The 24,241-nt window shown below is 42.9% G+C and overlaps 2 protein-coding genes across 6 annotated transcripts in view; one reads left to right on the top strand and one right to left on the bottom strand.

Annotated features, from left to right (window-relative positions):
• plekhh2 (pleckstrin homology domain containing, family H (with MyTH4 domain) member 2) overlaps positions 1-13,542 on the bottom strand; it is a 117,785-nt gene extending 104,243 nt beyond the window's left edge. Inside the window, exons 1-2 of the mRNA XM_080200620.1 lie at positions 13,423-13,542; positions 6,723-6,893 (exon numbers count right to left, since the gene is read on the bottom strand). Of these exons, the coding sequence (XP_080056746.1) occupies positions 6,723-6,845 (123 nt within the window). The 5' untranslated portion in view covers positions 6,846-6,893; positions 13,423-13,542. The remainder of the gene's footprint in view (positions 1-6,722; positions 6,894-13,422) is intronic.
• thada (THADA armadillo repeat containing) overlaps positions 1-24,241 on the top strand; it is a 425,051-nt gene that overhangs the window by 60,255 nt on the left and 340,555 nt on the right. For 4 of the 5 annotated variants that reach the window (XM_080200615.1, XM_080200617.1, XM_080200619.1 and 1 more), the window contains exons 1-3: positions 13,869-14,170; positions 17,409-17,503; positions 18,567-18,697. In XM_080200615.1, coding sequence (XP_080056741.1) covers positions 14,095-14,170; positions 17,409-17,503; positions 18,567-18,697 — 302 coding nt within the window. In that variant the 5' untranslated portion in view covers positions 13,869-14,094. Of the gene's footprint in view, positions 1-13,868; positions 14,171-17,408; positions 17,504-18,566; positions 18,698-24,241 lie in introns of those variants that run through there. The other variant, XM_080200616.1, reaches the window with a different exon arrangement.

The following is a 24,241-nucleotide window of genomic DNA, read 5'->3' as shown; positions in this document are numbered from 1 at the left end:
ACACACACTTGTCAACTCAGACTGATCAAGACCTTTGATCTGGACCGTCACAAACAAAGAACAACCCAGCATGGGAAACAGGCCCTTCGGCCCAACGAGCCCACGCCGCCGCATCACCCCACACCTATTCTACCCTGCATGTCTACGAATGGAACGCCGTCAGAGCATCCTCCGTCCTCATCCCACATACTCCCCGCATTGGAGATCTCTGCTGCGTCTCGTAGATACATAAGGCTAACACACCTAGCTGTCCCATTGTATCAGGCAAAGGGACCCTGTGTGAGAACCTCTCTGGCTACTTTGAGGGTATCCTGAAACACATTGTACAAAGAACCCCCAGCTTCTGTCGCAACGCTATGGACTTCCTACAGAAACTCAGCACACATGGAGCAGTTGAACCAGGAGCACTCCTCATCACAATGGATGTGGCACCAGCATCCCCCACAGTGACAACATTGCTGCAACTGCCTCAGTACTCAACACTGACAACTGCCAATCACCAGATGCAATTCTACAACTCGTCCATTTCATCTTGAACCACAATGTCTTCACTTTCAACAGCCAGTTTTCATCCAGACGCACAGAACAGCCATGGGGACCAAATCTGCACCTCAATATGCCAACATCTTCACGCACAGGTTCGAACACGACCTCTTCACCGCACAGGACCCTCAACTGATGCTATACACTAGATACATTGATGACATTTTCTTCCTTTGGACTCATGGTGAACAATCACTGAAACAACTACATGACGACATCAACAAGTTCCATCCCACTATCAGACTCACCATGGACTACTCTCCTGAATCGGTTGCATTTTTGAACACACAGATTTCCATCAAGGACAGGACCTATGCACTTCACTGTACCGCAAGCCCAACGATAACCACACGATGCTCCACTTCTCAAGCTTCCACCCTAATCATGTCAAAGATGCCATCCCCTATGGCCAAGCCCTCCGCATATACAGGATCTGCTCAGATGAGGAGGATCGCAACAGACACCTCCAGATGCTGAAAGACTCCCTCACAAGAACAGGATATGGCGCTCGACTCATTGATCGACAGTTCTGATGCACCACAGCAAAAAACCAACTGACTTCCTCAGAAGACAAGCATGGGACACGGCAGACAGAGTACCCTTTGTACTTCCCCGGAGCGGAGAAGCTATGACATCTTCTCCGGAGCTTTCAACGTGTCATCAATGAAGACAAACATCTTGCTAAGACCATCCCCACACCCCTACTTCTTGCCTTCAAACAACTGCACAACCGCAAACAGACCAGCGTCCACTGCAAACTACCCAGCCTTCAGGAGAGCAGTAACCACAACACCACACAACTCTGCCACATCAACGTCTGCAAGACGTGTCCAATCATCAATGCAGATGCCATCATCTCACATGAGAACACCATCCACCATTACATGGCACACACTGTTGCAGCTCAGCCAACGTTGTCTACCTGAAACGCTGCAGGAAAGGATGTCCCGAGACGTGGTACATTGGAGAGATCATGCAGATACTATGACAACAGATGAATGAACACCGCTTGACAATTACCAGGCAGGAGTATTCTCTTCCTATCGAGGAACAATTCAGCAGTCACAGGCATTCAACCTTTGATCTTCAGGTAAGCATTCTCCAAGGTGGCCTTCATGACACACAAAAACGTAGAATTGCTGAGCAGAAACTGATAGTCAACATGAGGACGGCCTCAACCGGAATCTTGGGTTCATGTCACACTATCTGTGACCCCCATGACTTGCCTGAGCTTGCAAAATCTCACACTGTCCTGGCTGGAGACAATACACATCTCTTTAACCTGTGCTTAACACTCTCTCCACTCTCATTGTCTGTACCTTTAAGGCTCGATTACCTGCAAAGACTCACATTCCAACCATTATCTTGTAAATTGAGTTGTGTCTATATATGCCCTGTTTGTGAACAACTCACATTCACCTGATGAAGGAGCAGTGCTCCGAAAGCTTGTGCTACCTAATAAATCTGTTGGACTTTAACCTGTTGTGAGACTTCACATTGTCCTTCCAACAGCAGTTCACCAAATACACTAACCATCCTGTGAACTCAAGGAATCATTATTGAGAATTTGAGTAATTCCTTCTCAGATCCCATGCTTGACGTTTCATTTCAACAAGCATTCACCCCAAATCAAAAATCCTATTGGTGAATAATATTATTGTGTATCGGGTTTCTAATTAAAAAAAATTAATCACATATCCTTTCTGCATTCTCATGAGAAACTTCAATTACTTTAAACATCTCCACATCCTCTATTAGAACTGTAACAGTCTCTAGTCCAGGTCAATGAATCCCAAGATACATTTATATCATTTCCTGGCCTGGAGACATCAACAACAGTTTGTTTAATTATACAAAAAAGGTCAATGTCCTTTTTGTAAGTGCTCTAATTTCTGAAAAATTTAATTTGTACTTCTTTTTCATACAAAATACACTTGTGATGGATGTTTTGTTTCCATACTCTTGGCATTGAGATTTTTATACACACATGACATGACATCCATTAAATATTTTTTGCACTTGGAAGGGGTGATGTCATGAACTCAGCATATTAACAAACTAAGGAAAATATCTGACTAGGATGTCACTGAAACTATATACAACTGATACTAGTTAACTCTCTTTAAAAAAAAAGGGTTTTGAATGGCTTAACATCTGGAACTGTATTACACGGTGTTCGTAGTGCAAAAACTGGTCATTCAGTCCAATAGCTCCAAATTGGTGTTTATATTCCACATGTGGCTTCGCTCATGTGTTATTCACTACGCCATCCTCAGACTGCTCACGACTTGACTTGTCTTTCCTGAAAGCCACCCTTCCGTTTCCTCCCTCCTGCTTGTCACCCGTCCGTATTGGCGACTCTCTCATCTGCTGTTCTCACTTAGCTCTTCTGTCCCTCACACTCCCACTTGCAGCTGCTATCATGTGCTTGTTCACTTCCTCTCTCTTGCAGGAAAGAAATGGCAAGCGGGAAGGTCAGTGAATTGGAGAGACAGCAAGTGGGAGAGGTGGGAAGCAAGAGAGTCAGGGAGTGGGAGGTAATAGAACAAGTTATTAGGAGTTGTTAGGGGTAAAAGGGTTTTTGGGCCAGTTAGATTCAAGGCAATCAATGTTTTTTAATGTAAAAATTACAGGTCAGGAATATAACCCATCTCTATCATGTGCTTGCATAAGGAAAAGCAATTTTAGTTATTGTGTTTTCATTTAGCAAGCTGATTTTGTGGGGACACATTTAGGTGTCAAATGAGAGACATCTATAAAGTAATTAATTAAATATGAAAGGGAATTTATAAATAATTAACATAAATAATATAAACATTATTATTTGTTGCCAAAAGCTAAAAATGAATTGTTTCAAGGAGGCAGCTCACCATCACCTTCTCAAGGGCAACTAGGGTTGGGCAATAAATGCAGGCCAGCCAGCGACACTCGTGTCCCACAAATGAATATATGAAATAAAGAGAAGACCGAGGATTGATAGAGGTCCTTTAACTTATGAAATGGTTAGAGTCAGGGGCAGAGTGAAATCAATAAAGTGGGTTTAATTCCTGTACCGCTTTTGGTAATTCATAGAGTCCTGCTTTCATGCCTTGCTTCACACTTGATGTAGAGTAGGGCATCTCAAGCTATATCTAAAACCAGTCGTCTCTTTTTCATGGAGAGAGATGCCTGTGGATTTTCATGGACTTTGACTAATTACCATGATTGAATTGATGTAAAAAAAAACTTGCCTCCAAGAGAGACAAAGGTTATAGGGTTAGGTAAGAAGGAGGAGTTAAGCCCACAATCAGATCAGCTATGATCATATTGAACGGTGGGACAGGCTTAAAGGACAAATGGCCTACTGCTGGTCCTATTTCTTATGTTCTCATTTGTGAGACAGACCAGAACTAGAGAGCTTAAATGTAAGATAGTCACTAATAAACCCAATAGGGAATTCAGGAGAAACTCAAAACGTTGGCTCTATTCTCTCCCCACAGGTGCTGTCAGACCTGCTGAGATTGTCCAGCATTTTCTGTTTTTGTGTCCGTATTCATGAAATTCGTTTGCCAATTACATACCCATTCTGCAAGTTTATTACTGTCTTCTTATATTTTGTCACAGGCTTTGTCTGTATTACTATATTGTCCAATTTGGAGTCACGTGCAAATTTTGAAATTGTACTTCACATTCCCAAAGCCAAGTGTTCATGTGTAATTGTTGAACAACAGTGGGCCCATCATCAAGTTCTGTGGAAGACAAGTTCTCAACTTTTAGAATCAAGCGAGAGCAGGTCCACTGAACTGAAAAACAAAGTGCTGTTGGAAGAATATAGAGTTATGAACTGCAGCAATGGCTATAGAGATTGATAACAGGTAATGCACTGCCATCATGAAAGATTGGCTACATCAGCTTCACTGCTGTAGGAGGGACAGAAACCATTTCATGGAGAACCAAACAGGGAACTGTGGAAGAAATGGTTTGAGATATAACTATATTCATGGACTTTGCAGTTAAAAGGAGATTGAAGATGATAATTTTTGATGAGTGGGTGATGATTCTAACCCAAGATTTATCTGTAAACTCAACTCTTTACTGTAGAGCTGCAAAGCCAGTTGCAGAGGTGTGCTCAGTAATTAATGATTTTGCTCAACTTGGGTATCTCTAGACTGGCCTCCAGTGTAGTCGATTTCAAAGCATTCCTAGGACACATGTACACATTATAGCTGAGGGGGAACAAAACACAACATTAAAGGCGTGATAGGAATTTTAATAATTATTGTGACAGTGTTAGTTATCAGTGGGGATCGTGGATGAGAAATGAGAAAATTAACCAAATAATGTTATTTTGAATAACATTGTGGCAGAAGACTGCACACTGAGAATGCATACCCTTACCTCTCTTTATCCTTGGAACATTGTGGGAACTGGCTGTGATGAATTGCAGAGTTGAATTATATAGTTCATCAGTTAACAATTTATGGGACAGATTGTTTAGTAAAGAGACCTATTCTCCAGACATTATTTTCCTTTTCTCACACAAATAACAAAACAATGTGGTATATCGTAAACAAGTTTGTTGGAGAACAATTCCAAATAAACAGTAGTGCAGAAGTTTCTAAATGTTGAGATTTAACAGAAACATATTGCATAACAAATGATGAAAGAAAGCTATGAATCAGACGGGTAGTATAGTTATGAAACCATTTGCTCTTTAAAACAAGGCAAAGTATCATGAATGATGCCAACTTCTTAAATAATTTTTCAGAAGCTTCTCACAATATAATTAATTTGGTAATATTAAGACCCTACATTTCTGGAACACGTCCAGTCTTCTAACTCTGCTGCATTCCTTTATTTCAAAATCTTGAAACATGTTTTTTTTAAAAGAAGCTCCCAACATTAAGCCTTGATTCAGTTGTAGTACTGGGTCACAAGGTTGCCGGTTCAAGCCTCATTCCAGTTTGAGAGGCATTGGGCCACTGGCTGATAATCTCTTTGCTAAATCACAGAGGAAGATTTGTGAGGCTCTTGTGTGGGGAGGTGAGGGAGAGAGCCTGGTACAGGGCTTTTATGCTTTACTAAGTGGGGCCTTGAGGAGTACTCCTGACTCTACAAGAAAAGCTTTTTTAAAAATTTCAAAACCTCTCCTGGTCACAGTTCCTTCTCAGGCTATCTTCAGCTTAAAGGAAAGCAGTAGCTCTTACCCATTCAGGCTGCCTAGTAAAATGTATTTGGGGCTTGATGACCTCACCAGACAAATTTGCATACCATAGAATCACAGAATCCCTACACTGCAGAAGGAGGCCCATCGATTCTGCACCAACCACAACCCCATCCAGGCTCTTATCCCGTAACCCCACATATTTACCCTGCTAATCTCCCTGAAACCAAGGGCAATTTAGTGCAGTCAATCAACCTAACCCGCACACCTTTGGTCTGTGGGAGGAATGATGTGGATGTGCCAGCGTTGGACTGGGGTAAACACAGTAAAAAGTCTGACAACACCAGGTTTTAGTCCCACCGATTTATTAATAAGACTTTTTACTGTGGGAGGAAACCAGAGCATCTGGAGGAAACCCACACAGACACGGGGAGAATGTGCAAACTCCACACAGACAGTCACCTGAAGTTGGAACTGAACCCAGGTCCCTGGCACTGTGAGGCAGCAGTACTGACCACTGTGCCACCGTGCCGCCCACAGTTATCTGTCAGTTTTGTGCAGGTGTCCTTATTACCTATCTACTCAAAGGGACAAGTTAAAATTCTGACAGCGGGTTCAATGCAGGACATTGGTGCTGGTAGTCATCTGGCCGATTCAGATGTGCCAGATTTCCAACAGCCAAGTAGGGCTGAATATTATTTCTGGCGTAACGCATTGAGTCAGAATAACATGTTCATTTTTAGCCTTAACTGATGCAATGAGGATTTCCTTGTTCAATCTACCCCACAACATTATTCTTAACTTGACACTAATTGCCTATATTCTAGCAGGAGCTTTTTGCTAAGGTATCTTGATGCCTCTCAATTGCATAAATTTCATTCAGAACCACGAAAAGTGGAAGAAATGTATATTTCACAACACTCACTGACAAACATAATGATAGCAAAGCCTGTTAGGTATGGTTTAAATGATTTACAATGCCACCCCTCCCTTCCCACCCCATCTATCTCCATCTCCATTGTTCAGATTTACTTGCCTTCTCTGCAAGAAGCTCTCGGATTTTGCTGGCCTGCACACGAAACTTCAGCAATTGTGACTCAAGAGTCATACATCGATCTTTCCAGTTTACATCTCCAGCCAAATCTGAACTCTCAGCCATGGTGAGTTTTGGTCTTATTAAAAGGTAGAAATGTTGAGATCCTGTATCCTAGAAACAGTTGAAAAAGAAGAATTGAGCACAAATTATACAGGCTTAAACAGACTTTATTTCAGCACTCAGTTGTAATAAGCAGTTTCGTGATTAAGTTCATTTAACCCCAGGATTGTGATATATTTCACTTATTTGTAGCGTAACACTTAACTGATTATGCACAGTGAAGCGTAAGAAATGTGATATATACAATTTGATACACAATTCTTTGGATGAAATGTCACAAACTTTGTTCTGGTGAATTACAAAGGTATAACATAGAAAATGAAATGTGGAAGTCTGGCTAAGTTCAACACATATGAAAAAAACAACGTTTTTGATGAGGTTCTTTTCTTCAGGTAGGCAGTGGCTTAGTGGTATTATCACTAGCCTATTAATCCAGAAACTCAGCTAATGTTCTGGGGACCCGGATTCGAATCCTGCCATGGCAAATGGTAGATTTTGAATTCAATACAAAAAAATCTGGAATTAAGAACCTATTGATGACCATGAAACCATTGTTGAGCAACGGAAAACCCCATCTGGTTCACTAATGTCCTTTAGGAAAGAAAATCTTCTGTCCTTACCCGGTCTGGTCTACATGTGACTCTAGAGTCACAACAATGTGGTTGACTTTCAACTCCCAGTAGGGATGGGTAATATATGTTGGCCAGCCAGCGACACCCGTGTCCCATGAATGAATATTAGACCTAATGAACTAAAAATTGGATTAGGTTTTTGGGCAGGCGAACATGATTTGCAATTAGCCTGGGTTGACCCCACTGGGGCAGGAATATTTTGTGTTACCATCTCTTTTGAGAATGAAGACAGGGGCCAGGATATTTTGGATATGAAGTTTCCCTTTCTGCCACTTGAGGAGTTGAGGAATGCAAAGACAGGACTATGTGCTTGTATGTAAACACACCAAGCGTGGTGAATAAGGTTGGTGAGCAACAAACACATATAGTGTGGGAACAATGATTTGTTGGCATTAATGGAAATATGACTTAAAATGGTATGGTCTGAGCATGATATATATAAGGATATTGTTAGGAAATAGAGATAGTTTCAGTAATCTATATTTGTATTGTGTGTATGAGGAATAAGATGCAAGTTTAATTTTATAATTCTGCATTTGTGTATGCTAAAATAGGGCCAATAAGTTCAGTTTACCTTCATGTTAAAGAAAGGTGCCTACAAGTCTATAGTTTAATTTCACTTTAAACTTTGCTGCATTGCTTTTGCATCATAAAACCTCAATTGCAATTACAGGCTTTAAAAATCTCAAACTGTTGCTTAGCAACCACAGGCTCACACTGAAAAGCAGAAGCATTTGAATTCCATTGGAACCAGAAGCAAGAGGTTTTCCACAAAAACTGCCAGTACTAGCAGGACAATACAGAGGGACATAAAACAAGTCCTGGAAGCTCAAGAACAGAAAATTCCAGAAACCAGCAGACAGGGTAGAGGAAAGTTTTAGGAAAACTGTGAAATCAAAGGAAGTTAAATTAAGGAACAGAAAGAAGATCCCTGTTAAAGGCAGGATGCAAGGTGCAGACCTAGAGACATCAACTAGTGAGAAGCTAGATGTTGTGGTCACCCAAAGGTTGGTGGCACCTTAACACAGACCGTGAAGCGGTATTGTTCTGTTGGCGTCGCTGGATGCCCAGAGATTGTGTGGCTGCTTGAACGTACAGGGTGTTCCAGGGCACAGCAACACGGAAAGAAGAGCCTGACACCTCGGATGTGGATCTCTGGTGAAGATTCAAGAGAAAGTACTGTTTGGGAGAAGATTCCTAGGCATGTTTTTCAAGAGTGGAGCCTAGAATACTTTGTGCAAAAGCCAGAATTACAGTGAGACCAGTTGGCTCAGTGTGACAAGCTTCTGGGGGCATTTGAAGAGAAATATACATATATCCACATATGCTACTGGAAAAGGCTAAAAAAAGCCCTCAGAATCCTATTAGCTTCAATAAACAAAATGACCAATCCACATAGAGTAGTAGCAATCTACAAATTCAAAAGAATAAATTGCATAGTCAAACCAGCAAATATAAATCAAAGGAAGTGGTGATCAAACTGTAAAATGCTCTGGTCATACTGCTTCTTAAGTACAGTGTCCAATTACGAAGAAATAGGGGATACATTCAAGCATTAGAGACACTGCACAGAATAGCTATGAGATTGGTCCTCTAATGTCAGGAGCGAGAGTGTGAAGTTTTAGTCTGGGAAGAATCCATGTTAGAGCTGATCTTATTGAAGTATTTGTTAGTAAATACTGTGGAAACAATTGATCTACCTAGAATAATATTTTAAATTAAACTATATGAAAGGGAACACAAGTCCAAGCTAGTACAATATAATGTTATCAGGAAGTTTTTCTTCTCATATATAAAGATCAGTACTTAAACTGGGCCCCAAGGCAGAGAGGTGGGAGTGGAAACCCTGGAATTATGTAAACAACAATTGGATGCAGCATACCAATCCACTATTCTCAAACAAAACAGATTAAACCAGTGGGTTACACACTGGCCATTAACAGTATCTTCATCGTCCATGAAATGTGTTCAGGCATTTGAGATGTGATTACATACTGCATAAATGCAAGCCTTTATCATATTTTTATGATGTACAAATTAATCCATTTGTTATGAGTATGCATTAATAGTATTAGAATTTTTGTCATTAAGTAACTAATCTCCGCTCCCCACCCAATGGGGGCAGATATCCAAGTATGCTGTTGTTCAAGATTTATGGTCTCGCCAGTGTTTTGCTGCCAGTGGATTGGCTATGCTACCAAAGCCAATATGGCTATGCTGCCAACTCAATTCAGACGGCTTTCTTCCTCAAGAATTGGCCACGTTCCATGCCCCAATGACAGGGCTGCAAACATGGAAGGTCACTATTATGGCTGATCCAGAGAACAGCTTCTCCTTCATAACAATGAACCTGTTGGTTTATTTCTTCGTTGCTGTGTAGCCCAGAACCAGCACCTCTCTAAGTGGGCTCATGGAATACAATTAATCATATATGTAAGAACTACAAAGGATCTACATTAGCAGCTGACATAGAGAATCATACATTTTGGTGAACTGGTCCAAATTATTTGATGTTGCGTCAAACAACAAGAAAAGCATGTATTATTTACCTACACTTGATGTGCAAAAGCATTGTAAAGAACTTGATGTGTTTACAGTGAAATAGGTCTCAAATTCCAGGCAGATATATTTACATAGCGACCATAGCTCTACAACGGGATTCCTAAATTTACATTATAGCTATATCCAGAAAAGATGGCAAATATACTTTGAATGACTGTACTTTATTTAATGAGCTTAATGTCAAAACGAACAAGATAACCTGAGGGTGAATTTTCCTGGTCTCACAATGGCGAGCTTGGAGGTGAAGACTGCCAGTAGACAGGAAATTAGAGTAGGAGAAGGATAGGAAGATATGTTGTGCTGACTTCCTAATGCATTCCCATTGCAGGGGAGCAGGGAGGATGGTCCCCAAGACCAGGTTAGGAACTGGGTCAGCTCCCCACTCAATGGGGGCAGATATCCAAGTATGCTGTTGTTCAAGATTTATGGTCTCGCCAGTGTTTTGCTGCCAGTGGATTGGCTATGCTACCAAAGCCAATATGGCTATGCTGCCACCTCAATTCAGACGGCTTTCTTCCTCAAGAATTGGCCACGTTCCATGCCCCAATGACAGGGCTGCAAACATGGAAGGTCACATGCAGCCCAGAACCAGCAACTTGTCTTAGCAGTGCCTCCCTCCCTTGGTGAGTCTGCTGAGGCTGCAGACCTGCTGGCCTCTGATCAGACCGTAGCATTGAGAGCCCATCTTTCATTTTAAATTGGATTCATACATGATGGTGGCAATTAGAAGGCTGCCTGCTGGAAGTTTTACTAAATTGGTGTTGTTGCCTGCAAGCATCAGTTTGCAACCCTCATTTGTCCCCACAGCCTGTGGCAAAATTCTGTCCTTGCAGTACTTTATGCTAGATAATCAAACAATACAGTAAAATCTGTTATTTAAAGAAAATAAGTCTAAGCTTGAGGTAACCCGGAATCTAAATCATCCATTAAAACAAGAGCCATATATAAATATCCAGAAACCAACTTGTATCTTATTTCCTGGGATGAAAGGGTTGTCTTATGGAGGAAAGGTTGAGCAAGTTGGACATACACTCACTGGCATTTAGAAGAATGAGAGGCAATCCAAATGAATTATATACGTGTGTTTGGCAGGATATTTCTTCTCCTGTGGGAATCTAAAAGTTAGGGCACAGTTTAAGAATAAGGAATCTCCCATTTAAGATGGAGATGAGGAGGAATTTCTTCTCTTAGAGGGTCATTAGTCATTGGAATTCTCTTCTACAAAGAGCACTGAAGATTGTCATTGAGTGGTCATGAACATGTTCAAGCCTGAGTTGTCAGATTTACAATCTATAACGGATTCAAGGATTATGTGGTGGAGGTGGGAGGGCAAACAGGATTCTGGAGCTAAGGCCACAATCAGACCAACATAATATTATTGAATAGTGGAGCAGGTTCAATGGGCCTAATAGTCTACTCTTGCCCAATTTTATTAGATCTTATGATCAATAACAATGTAAAGAAACATTACAAGTTCATATGTGGTTGAAAGAAAGCCAAATTAACAAATTCACAAAATCTCAAGAATAAGCATTTTGATAAGTATATATTAAGACTGCAATTTCATTGGCTGTTAAACAATGGGTTTTCATTTCCCTGCTCAAGAAGTTATCCCTCTAAACGACCAAAACATTTTTCTGAGTTTCCTGCTTTAGATGAACATATGATCACAAATGGATGACAGTCTTAACTAACTATCTTCATTATGGTGCCATGTAACAATACTAGGTAATATAATGTTTTCTTTTCAATCATTTTTGGCAAGGCTTGCATTTATTGCCCTACAAAGATGATAGCAGGATCCATTTTTGTACCGCTGCAGTCTGTATGACTTTTACCCTTTCCAGTAGTTTGAACAAGAACTCACCAAGGCTCCTTAGACAGCAGCTTCCAAACCCACGACCACTATCACACAACAACTGCAGACACATGAAAACACCACCTGGAAGTTATATCCTAATGTGGATGTGCCGGCGTTGGACTGGGGTAAACACCGTAAAAAGTCAGAATGATTCACCTGACGAAAGCAAGTGAGTGTACTATCAAATAAATCGGTTGGACTTAAACTTGGTTTTGTCAGACATTTTACTGAGTAATATCCTAGCCATTTACCACTTTTTATTGCTGTTCCTTTACAGTCGAAATCTTGGAATTCTCCCCCAACAGCACTTGTGTGTGTACCTACACCAATTGGTCTGCAGCATTTTAAAAATGCTACAAATCACCACCTCCTGCACCATAATCAGGCGCCCCACACATCCCCGACATACTTTTTTTCCATCTTTTTCCATCGAGATTCAAGAACAGCGTCTTCCTTGCTGCCAGACTTTTGAATGCTCCTATCTTGCACTGTTGGATCTTTCTCTACACGCTAGCTATGACTGTAGTTCTACATTCTGCTCCCTTCCCCTCTCTATGTATGGGGTATGCTTAATCTATATAGCTCAGGAAAATGCATTTGTTACTGTATACTGATACACGTGTGACCATAATAAATCAAAAACCTTCTTGGCGATTCGGGAAGGGCCAAAAACGTTGGCCGAGCCAGACACGCTCACGTCCCATGAATGAATTAATTGGGAACAAGATACAATGGGGGGCGGTTTAAAAGCTACTGACATTGGTGGGGGATTGGAATCACATTTAGATCAAATTGAGGTTGAATGGCAAGTTTCCTTCCCTAAAAGGACATTGCCGAACCAGTCAGGTTTTTATTTGATAACATTAGTTTGTCTTTTAGAATGTAATTAAATACTCTGCAGAGCCCCAGATCGATTATGTTAAATCGTATCACAACGTCAGTTTCAAATATCGACTTTCCTGTGGCTCCTAATTATTTCATCAACTAAGGAAATTAATTCCACAATCCATTTATAAAGCAACACATTTTCTGTTGATATTATGCGAAACAGTTGTCCTGTCTGGGACAAAACTGGAACGCAAAATTCTGCAAAAACTGGAGTGGCTTTCGCAGTGAAGTCGTTCATTCCTTTAACGGAATAGTAACTGCATACAATCTCCAAATACATTTCACGACCGTAATTTGGGTTACTCGCCGACGATCTGTTGCGGCGAAGAGTATTCTTGCATCAAAAGCCAGCCCGAAAAAAAAGACCCATCCATTTTGACATTTAACAGATTTGACACTTGCCAAGTAAGTCTCTCTCGCCGATGCTTTCGATAGCGGGTTCGCTCAAAGACTTTCCCATCAAAGGAGTCTGTTTGTGGGAAGGGGAATTGCGTGTCTACTCTGGTCGAGGGAACTCCCAAATTGCGTCTTAAACTCATCTTTTCCACCCTGTCCCTCGTGAATGACATCAGATGCAAAAGAAATCCTGGGAGGGACGGGGGGGGGGGCGATCTTGGGAGTGGTGAAAAGTACTCACTCTTTCTGGTCAAAATGCCGACACAGCGCCTACTTGATCAAAAGTACCATTCCCTCGCCGTTAGACTTGCGGGACGAAGCGGGTGAGGGAAGCTGCAGCCTGTCCTGTCCTGTCCCTGGCTGACTGGCTGGCCGCTCGCACTCTCTCTCTTTCCATCACCAGGCCGCCTCGCGCACCCGACCAACCGCCCAGAACTTTTCCCACACTCGCGCGCTGTCAGCTCGAACGGGGCCACCTGGAGGGAGGAGCCCGAACCGCTGATTGACGTCCACCTCCGCCAATCGTCACGCGGTAAACCGTCTGCCGGACGTACTCTCCAACCAATAGGCACCGAGTGAAGGCGGGACCGCGGTCCACAGAGGGGCGGGACGGAGGGAGGGGCCGATTTGACGTTTGGACGTGAAGGGCCGATTCGACTTTAACCTTTTCTCCCACCATTGCTGCAATTGTGGAGGCTTCATGTTGTGGTAGCGGCTGGAGAAGGGTTCTTTGTAATGAAATCGCTCTCCTGCACTATTGCTTCCAGTTCTTAAACCCATAGAGCGGGCCAGCTCCCTCCCCTCCCCAGCAAGTGGCCACGTTGATTCAGGTGACAGCCCGATTGACTGCCAACTCCGCTCGCCTTCCTTACCGGCGCTATTTTTTATTTTTGAGATAAGTCGGGGGACGGAGATGGTTCAGAAAAAGAAGAAAGACACCGACGTCGGTCGAGTTGTGCTCTCTGAACATCAGCTTGCGAGGTTGCGATGTGAGTAAAACACGTGCCTGCTGCAGCAGTAACTGCTGGGTGACAATCACCAGCTGTCCTTAGCGTGGCTGGAGAAGCAAGCTGTTCCTTGGTAGGCCGCATAGGGAACCCAGTGCACCATACATACAGATTAATGAAAACCTTTGAACCCTGCCTCGGGGATTAGCAGATGTTGGCGTTCTGATTTAGCATCCGTCCACTGCCGAAACAGCAGCACTTTTCAAACTAAGCCGACCTTCAAGAAATCTTAAGTGAAATAAAGTTTATTTTGTTCATTAGGTGTCACGTGTAGGCTTACGTTAACACTATAATGAAGTTATTATGAAAATCCCCCAGTCGCCACACGCCGGTGCCTGTTTGGGTACACTGAGAGTGAATTTAGCATAGCTAATGCATGGAACCAGCAAGATTTTCAGACTTGTGGGAGGAAATCAGAACACCTGTCTGCACCTATGCAGACATGGGGAGAACGTGCAGACTCTGCACAGACAGTGACCAAAGCTGGGAATTGAACCTGGGCCCCTGGTGCTGTGAGGCATCAGTGCTAACCAGTGCCGCTGTGCTGCCCTGTACTGGTAGCCATGATGTGGAGATGCTGGTGTTGGACTGGGGTAAACACAATAAGAAGTCCCACAACACTGGGTTAAAATGCTCTGAACGCTTGTGGCTTGTGCTATCAAATAAACCCTGTTGGACTTTAACCTGGTGTTGTGAGACTTCTTACTATGCTGTACTGGTACACCGGGGCTCCCAGCCTGACCAAATTAGGTCGGCCTGACATGGAACTTGCCTGCAGATGTGGAATAAAATGCATTGTATCCTGAATCTGTGACACTTAGGGTTCAAATGATGTAATCAGACGTTGGTATCTGAGTCATAAAAAGAAAACGCTGGAAAAACTCAGCAGAGATGAGTCATGTTGGACTTGAAATGTTAACTCTGCTACTCTCTCCACAGATGTTTGCTGATGACACCAAGATTGGTGGAGCGGCAAATTGTGCGGAGGGTGTGGAGAGTCTGCAGAAGGATCTAGATAGGCTGGGTGAATGGGCCAGGAACTGGCAAATGGAATTTAATGTTGGCAAGTGCGAGGTGGTCCACTTTGGTAGGAATAATGGTAGGAAGGATTATTACTTACGGGGCAAAAAACTGCAGCAGGCGACAGTGCAGAGGGACCTCAGGGTCCTTGTGCATGAGTCGCAAAAACCCAGCTTGCAGGTGCAGCAGGTGGTCAGGAAGGCAAATGGGATGCTGGCCTTCATAGCGAGGGGGATTGAATATAAAAGTAGGGAGGTCTTGCTGTGGCTGTATAGGGCATTGGTGAGGCCGCAGCTGGAGTACTGTGTGCAGTTTTGGGCGCCGTACTTACGCAAGGATATTTTGGCCTTGGAGGGAGTGCCGAGGAGGTTTACTAGGCTGATGCCGGAGTTGAGGGGGTTGAGCTATGAGGAGAGGCTGAATAAATTAGGTTTGTACTCGTTAGAGTTTAGAAGAATGAGGGGAGATCTCATTGAGACGTATAAGATGATGAATGGGACGGATAGGATAGAGGTGGAGAGACTCTTCCCGCTCAGAAAGGACAGTAGGACTAGGGGGCACAGCCTCAAGATAAAGGGGGGGGCGGTTTAGAACGGAGTTGAGGAAGAACTTCTTCACTCAAAGGGTGGTGAATCTCTGGAATTCTCTGCCCGTTGAAGTGGTGGAGGCTACCTCGCTAAATATTTTTAAGACGCGGGTTGATGGGTTTTTGATAAGAGAGGGGATTAAAGGTTATGGTGAGAGGGCAGGAATGTGGAACTGAGCCACGACAGATCAGCCATGATTTTATTGGATGGCGGGGCAGGCTCGAAGGGCTAGATGGCCTACTCCTGCTCCTATTTCTTATGTTGCCAGATTTATTCTAGCGCATTCTGTTTTTATTTTGGATCTACAATATTTTGATTTTATTATACTGGTATGAAGCATTAGTGTAGAAGATTGGTTTGGCCTCAACTGGAGTATTTTGTCCAATCCTAGTCATTGCATTTGAGGAATTGAAGGCCATCAAAAAGGTGCGGTTGAAGATTTGTGATACTGGTTCCAAGGATGAGGTACTTCAGTTCTGTGAATAGCTTTGAGAATCTGGGATTGCCCTCCTTGGAGAATAAAAGGTTGTAAAGAATTGATGGGTTCAAAATCATGATGGGCCTGGACAGAGTAGATTGGGCGAAACTGTTCCAATTGGCGGAAAGTCAAGAATCAGACAGTATCGATTTAAGATGAATGGCAAAACAACCAAAACCAGCGTGAGGAAAAATGTTTTTATGCTGCTTGTTGTTAGAATCTAGATTACATTGCAAAAAGGAATTGGATAATTATCTGAAAGTTAAAAAAAATGCAGCACTACTTGGACAGGGGATAGAACCAGCCTTACTCTTGCAGAGAGCCTGCATGGGCATAATGAGCTGAGATCGTCTCCTCTGCTGTAACCATTCCTTGATTTTATAAATATTATCACAAACAGTTTGAGAATTGCTTACATTTATAATGTACCTTACAACAGTAATTTATTTTAAACTGCTGTTGCTGTTACATAGGCAGTTGTGGCAGATGTCTTATGTGTGACAAGATTGAAAAAAAACGAATGATTCGTTAATTTGTGTTGATAATGATTGGAATTTTTGTCCAACATTCCTCCCTTTGGAAGTTGTTAATATTGTTTTGTCATTCCAAATGCACCTGAAACTTTAGAACAGACAGGTAGTTCAATGCTACTTCCAAAAGGCAACAAGCTGAAAACAAGGCAACCTGACAATGTCTTGGTGGTTCTGGTTAAATCATATGTTCAAGCCTTGCGAGTCTTGGACACAAAATGTTGATAATAGTTGAATTTTTATCCTTTGCAGATAATTTTTATCCTTTGCAGATGATCATGATATTGCTTCAGGTATGTCTCAGGTCACTGAAAATTACCTGAGCTTTGCTGCTGGGTTTTACAACATAGTGAACTCCTTGAAGAAGTTACACACAAAAACTAATTGGAAAAAGTTTTGTGTTTTAAGACTTGTCTCTGCAAATAATCTTATGGACTTTGTTGTATTGCGTATCCCTGACTACAATCGATCATTTTGAATAATGTACAGTGTTAACAAAATGCTGAACAGCAAGTAAACATGTAAAATACATTTAACCCTGCTCCTCCTACCCTCCCCACCCCATTATATTGAAAAAAAAATGATTGTTCCCTTTCTCCCCTCAGACGTAACAACTGGTGAGGAGAATGGTCTTGCGATTCTTCTGCTGGAATGTGCCGAGTTCACTGATGGAATACAACAACTACAGTTATTGAAGAAGGTACTGTCTTAATTGCTCCTTCATTCAGGCTTCATTGCAACCACTTCAGGAGCAACGATAATGGACAATTATAGTGGTAATATTAAAGATATCTTTTATGTTTACAGAAAGTAATGTTTAGTTCTTTCAGCCTTTTCCATGACTATTTTAAGCAGTTGCTTTTTTTAAAAAAAATGCTAATGGCCTTTCTTAAATCAAAGCCAATATTCCAGTTGCAACACTGTTAAATAATGACCATGTAAATGCAAATCAACTATTGCAAATTTAGCTCGGGAATCTTGGATTAAATGAATGGCTTGTAACAAATTGAAATCTCAAGTCACAAGATCACTAAGGTGCTACTTGTAAAAGATTTTATGATTGTTTCTAGGATTTCTGAGTTCAAAGTCTTCATATCATTTTTGGAATGTGTAGTGAGGATGTGTGCATCAGGAGTTTCTGTCGGCATTACCGTAGAAGTTCTCAACTGACATCCAATTACTAATGGTTGTTGGACATTCATTCATGGGTTCCGATTTCATGGACTGAGGATGATCAAATACTTCCTTAGGTGCCATCCAGTATTTCCATTACTTCCAGTACAATTATTTACACTACTAAGATATGCTAAGTCTTTATCCTCCCTCAACATGTCTTATTTGTTCCGTACTATTAAGAATAACTTTTCCTTTATTCTTAACTATAAATCCTCTTCTTGCATGAGCATTATTTTTAATGCCATAATCATTGCATTATGTGGGAAAGCAATGAGAAAAACTAATTGAGATGACTGCAGGTGTAAGTTAGCTTGAATGGTTTATTTATCTGGGATTTGCAAGTTATGTGCCATTCAGCACTTTGGTTTCAGTAAAGTCACAATGTGACGTTACGCCTCTTCCAATTTAAAAATCTGGATAGATTTCCTTGGCATTTCACTTACTTGTTAAGTGAAACTGAGCCAAATTTGATTTCAATGCACTTGTCAGTGGCCTTTATTGTACTGTTGAAGCTTCAGTTATTATTTTTGTAAACAACTATAATTTCCACAAATAATCACTTCGTATGTTTCTTCTTTGAATTTCAGATTGGCTCTTTGTTACGAAAACTTGGGGAAGACTCTGTAAATGATTCACAGATTGACATTTGTTTGGATATATTGGTTAGAATTTATTGGGATCTGGAATCCAGAAGCCCCTTGAAAAGAGCAATAGCGAGGTACCTCTTGTTTTCAATGTGTTTACTAGCAAAATAATTCTGTTTTGATCTGCTTAGTCAATAAATACATAGTCTGGTGTGATATGAACCATGGGAGGAAATCAGGATTTTTATACCTTTCTAATCCTGTGAAGTAATTTCTTAGAACAAAGTCCCATTGATGTCTCTGGTTTACATCTTTGTTCTCCTGCAAGGCACCCATGTCTTTCATTTTATTCCTAAGACCCCCAGAGTTCATATATGAACTGTTTTTCTCACACCCTTAAATTGAGTTTGTCATTATTTCCTTTTTTGGTAATCACCTCTTCACCTCCCTCTAGCTTAAGGCCTGAAACCCAGCTCTTCGACTAAGCTTTTGGCCACCTTAAATGGCTCAGTGTCAATTTTTATCTTATTACGCTCCTGTGAAGCACTTTGGCATGATGAAAGTGGAAGTTTAGTACAATGGTTTGGTTCACTATCATAAGTATTATTTTTCTAAATATTTGGATGGAAGTTGGTTAATATGCTAAATGGAAGTTGGTTGTCACATTTCACTGCTAATACAGAAGTAAAATACTATTCATTCTGGAAATCTGAAATAAAAACATAAAATGCTGGAAAAACTCAGTGGGTCAGGCAGATCTGTGGAGAGAGAAATAGGAGTTAATATTTCAGGTTAATGTTCTTACTTCAGATGTTTCTGTTCAGATGAAAGGTTGTTGATCTGAAATGTTGGATGGAATCTTACCACCATTCCTGTCGGCGGGCTTTTCCCATCCCACTGCAATGAACAGAGTTTTGGCTGGTCACCAAATTCTCTGATTTCCCTATGGTGGAAGCATGGTGTGAACAGGAAGTAAGACCCCATCCATTATTTCTGTTTCTTGCTCTACTAACGCTGCCTGAACTGAGCATTTCAGCATTTTCTGTTTTTATTTCATATGAAATTGATCACTTTGCCTTGTAATTAAGAGAAAAATAACCTGTACGATTGGATTAAAAAGTTATTTGATTGCTGTCTGTGGGCAAACAATGGGAGATCAAAAGATAAAGAAACTGGCAGATAGGCTTTCTGAAGTTGGAAGCAAAGTTTTAAAACAAGAGTTCAGGAGATTTTTGCCAGGCTCAAAATCAAATGCTGGAGAAAAGTTGGAAAACATATTTTTGAAGTCAGTTTACTGACATGGGAAAGCTTGGCATGTTCTTATTTTTGCATATTATGCATATATGCATTGTACTATTTGACTATGTGTAATTGTATCAATTGAGAATAAACGTATACATGGTTGAGGGTATTCATTGGATAGCCATTTGAGCACGTAAAGCCACTTAATGACAGAGAAGTGAGTCAAGCTAGGAGGAATATACCTCTAATAATTCACTCTGAATAAGAACATAAGAACATAAGAAATAGGAGCAGGAGTAGGCCATCTAGCCCTTCGAGCCTGCCCCGCCATTCAATAAGATCATGGCTGATCTGTTGTGGCTCAGTTCCACTTTCCCGCCCTCTCCCCATAACCCTTAATCCCCTCTCTTATCAAGAACCCATCAACCCGCTTCTTAAAAATATTTAGCGAGGCAGCCTCCACCACTTCAACGGGCAGAGAATTCCAGAGATTCACCACCCTTTGAGTGAAGAAGTTCCTCCTCAACTCCGTTCTAAACCACCTCCCCTTTATCTTGAGGCTGTGCCCCCTAGTCCTACTGTCTTTTTTGAGCGGGAAGAGTCTTTCCACCTCTATCCTATCCATCCCATTCATCATCTTATACGTCTCAATGAGATCTCCCCTCATTCTTCTAAACTCTAACGAGTACAAGCCTAGTTTATTCAGCCTCTCCTCATAGCTCAATCCCCTCAACTCCGGTATCAGCCTAGTAAACCTCCTCTGCACTCCCTCCAGGGCCAAAATATCCTTGCGCAGGTGCGGCGCCCAAAACTGCACACAGTACTCCAGCTGCGGCCTCACCAATGCCCTATACAGCTGCAGCAAGACCTCCCTACTTTTATATTCAATCCCCCTCGCTATGAAGGCCAGCATCCCATTCGCCTTCCTGACCACCTGCTGCACCTGCAAGCTGGGTTTTTGCGACTCATGCACAAGGACCCCGAGGTCCCTCTGCACCGTCGCCTGCTGCAGTTTTTCGCCTCGTAAGTAATAGTCCTTCCTACCATTCTTCCTACCAAAGTGGACCACCTCACACTTGCCAACATTAAATTCCATTTGCCATTTCCTGGCCCATTCGCCCAGCCTATCTAGATCCTTCTGCAGACTCTCCACACCCTCCGCACAATTTGCCTTTCCCCCAATCTTGGTGTGATCAGCAAATTTCGACACCCTGCACTCGGTTCCCTCCTCCAGACCATCTATATAAATGGTAAATAGCTGAGGCCCCAGCACCGACCCCTGGGGCACCCCACTAGTCACCAACCGCCAATCCTAATAGCACCCATTGACCCCCACTCTCTGCCTCCTATTTGACAACCAATCCTCTATCCACGCTAACACCCTACCCCCAACTCCATGTCCCCTGACCTTCTGCAATAACCTCTTGTGAGGTACCTTGTCAAACGCCTTCTGAAAATCCAGAAAGACCACATCCACCGGCTCTCCTCTATCCACTGCCCTAGACACATCCTCATAGAACTCCAGTAAATTTGTCAGACACGACTTCCCTTTAATGAAACCGTGTTGCGTCTGCCCTATCAAGCAATTCCCTTCAAGATGCCTCGCAATTTCCTCCTTAATGACGGATTCTAACATTTTACCTACCACAGACGTTAAACTAACCGGCCTATAATTCCCCGCCTTTTGCCTGGCACCCTTCTTAAACAACGGCGTAACATTAGCCGTTTTCCAATCTTCAGGCACTTCCCCGGAATCCAGCGACGTCTGGAAAATAACCACCAGGGCATCCACTATAACCTCCGCCATTTCTTTCAGAACCCTCGGATGCATTCCATCCGGTCCTGGGGACTTGTCCACAATCAGCCCCTCCAGTCTGTCGAGCACCACCTCTCTAGTAACAGTAATGTCGTTAAGACCCTCCATTCCTACCACCTTTCCATCTCTAACACCCGGCAAATTATTCACGTCCTCCTCCGTGAAGACAGAAACAAAAAAGTTATTCAAGACCTTAGCCATATCCCCATCCCCTACCACTAGCTCCCCTTTCTCATCCTCTAAAGGACCAACGTTCACCCTAGCCAGCCTCTTCCTTTTTATATATTTATAAAAACTCTTGCTATCCTTTTTTATATTAAGTGCTAGCCCAGCCTCATAGCTTCTCCTACCCTCCTTTATCAACTTCTTTGTCAATCTTTGTTGACATTTAAACCTTTCCCAATCCTCTTCTCGCCCACTGCTCTTAGCTACTCTAAATTCCTCCGCTTTTAATTTAACACTTTCCTTCACCTCCTTCGTTATCCACGGCTTATTACCTCTCTTCCTACTGTCCTTTTTAACCATCGGAATAAATTTCTGCTGAGCACCAAGAAAGATCTCCTTAAAGATCCTCCACTGCTCCTCAGCAGACCTACCTTCCAACGCACTCCCCCAGTCCACATTCGCCAATTCTTCTCTCATCCTACCATACTCCCCTCTATTCAAACAAAGGACGCATGTCTGGGAACCCACTTTCTCCTCCTCCATCTGCACCAGAAACTCCACCATACAATGATCACTCTCTCCAAGAGGATCCTTCACCGCAAGGTCCCTAATTCTACCCGCCTCATTACATAGCACCAGATCCAAGATAGCTCGCTCCCTCGTCGGCTCCAACACACACTGTTCAAGGAAATTATCCCGGCAGCATTCCAAGAACTCCTCCTCGAGCCCACCTCGTCCAACATGGGTCGACCAATCAATATGCAGATTGAAATCTCCCATAACTACTGCCGTCCCATTCCTGCACGCCGCACTTATTTGCGTGTTAACAGCCCGCCCCACCTCCAGATCATTATTCGGGGGCCTATAGACGACACCCACCAGCATCTTCCTCCCTTTGCTGTTCCTAATCTCCACCCACAACGATTCCACGTTCTGCTCTTTGGCTCCGATATCATCCCTTGCTACCACCTTGATACTATCCTTAATCAGCAGAGCTACGCCACCCCCTCTTTCCTCCTGCCTATCCTTCCTAAACACTTGATAGCCCTGTACATTCATCTCCCAGTCCCTGTCACCTTGCAGCCACGTCTCTGTAATGGCCACCAGATAGTATCCATTTGTGTCGATCTGCGCCACCAGCTCATCCACTTTATTCCGAATGCTTCGTGCATTCAGATAAAGCGCTTTCATCCCAGCCTTCACCTGGACCCTATTTGCCGTAACGCCACCAATTGGGACATCCTCGGCCTCTTCCCTTACCTGTACCCTATCCTTAACTTTAGACCTCGTAGCGTCACCTACCCTCGCACCCTCCCCCCCCTAATTAGTTTAAAGCCCTGTCTACAGTCCTCTTTACTCGATTCGCCAACACTCTGGTCCCAGCACGATTCAGACCAACCCCATCCCGCCCGAACAAGTCCCACCTACCCCAATACTGGTGCCAATGCCCCATAAATTCAAACCCATTCCTCCCACACCAATCCCTGAGCCACCCATTCACTTCCTTTATCCTGTCAACCCTACGCCCATCTGCACTCAGTTCAGGCAGTAGCCCAGAGACGACCACCTTGTCGGTTCTACTTTTTAATTCCATTCCCAGCTTCTCATACTCCCTCCCCAGATCCTCAGTCCGCACTTTGCCTACGTCGCCGGCACCCACATGTACTACAACGACCGGGTTCTCACCCTCCCACTCCAGGTTCCTCTGCAGCCCAGCTGTGACATCCTGTACCCGAGCACCAGGCAGACAACACACCCTTCTGTGCACTTTGTCATTGTGACAAAGGACAGTGTCAATACTCTTCACCCCACTATCTCCAATCACTACTATGTTCCTTTTCCCCTTCTCTTTGCCTATGTCCTGCTGCATCACTGTACCGTGTGCAGTTTGCTCACCAACCTCACCTGCCTCGTCCTCTTCCAGACTGGAAGCAAGAACCTCAAACCTGTTATGCAGATTAAGAGGCTGAGGCCTCCGCTCCTCACCCCCCTTCCTCCTCCTCCCAGCAGCCCCCTTTTGTCCCTGACCCTTAGATTTAGCCAGTCTAGGGGCACCCTCTCTCCCCCTGATGAGCCTCAGTGTCTGTAGCTCAGAGGCCAGCTCATCCACCTTGAGCTGGAGCTCCTCCAGCAACCTGCACTTACTGCAGACATGGTCACTGGGAAGGACCCTGGGGTCCGCCAGTTCCCGCATCATACAGAAACCACACATCACATGCCCCTCCATTATTCACTGTAATTTTTTATGGGGAAAAAATTTTTTTCCTTGTTTCTTGCTGTAGTAGTTTTGAAAAAATTTTTTTTCCTTGTTTTTTTTTCAAACAAACTCACCTGGCCTTTTTCCTTCCAGCCCTTTTTGATATTAAGCCCTATTAACTCACTCTGCTTCCCACTCACTCCGCTGCCCGCTCAGACGCTGCCCGCTGTCTACACCAGGCCTCCTTTTAAACCTGGC

Source organism: Carcharhinus amblyrhynchos, chromosome 12, assembly GCF_965287045.1.
Source record: "Carcharhinus amblyrhynchos chromosome 12, sCarAmb.v2.hapA, whole genome shotgun sequence".
NCBI lineage: Eukaryota > Metazoa > Chordata > Chondrichthyes > Carcharhiniformes > Carcharhinidae > Carcharhinus > Carcharhinus amblyrhynchos.
The sequence above is the reverse complement of the archived record's forward strand: the minus strand, read 5'-3'. Positions and strand labels throughout refer to the sequence as shown.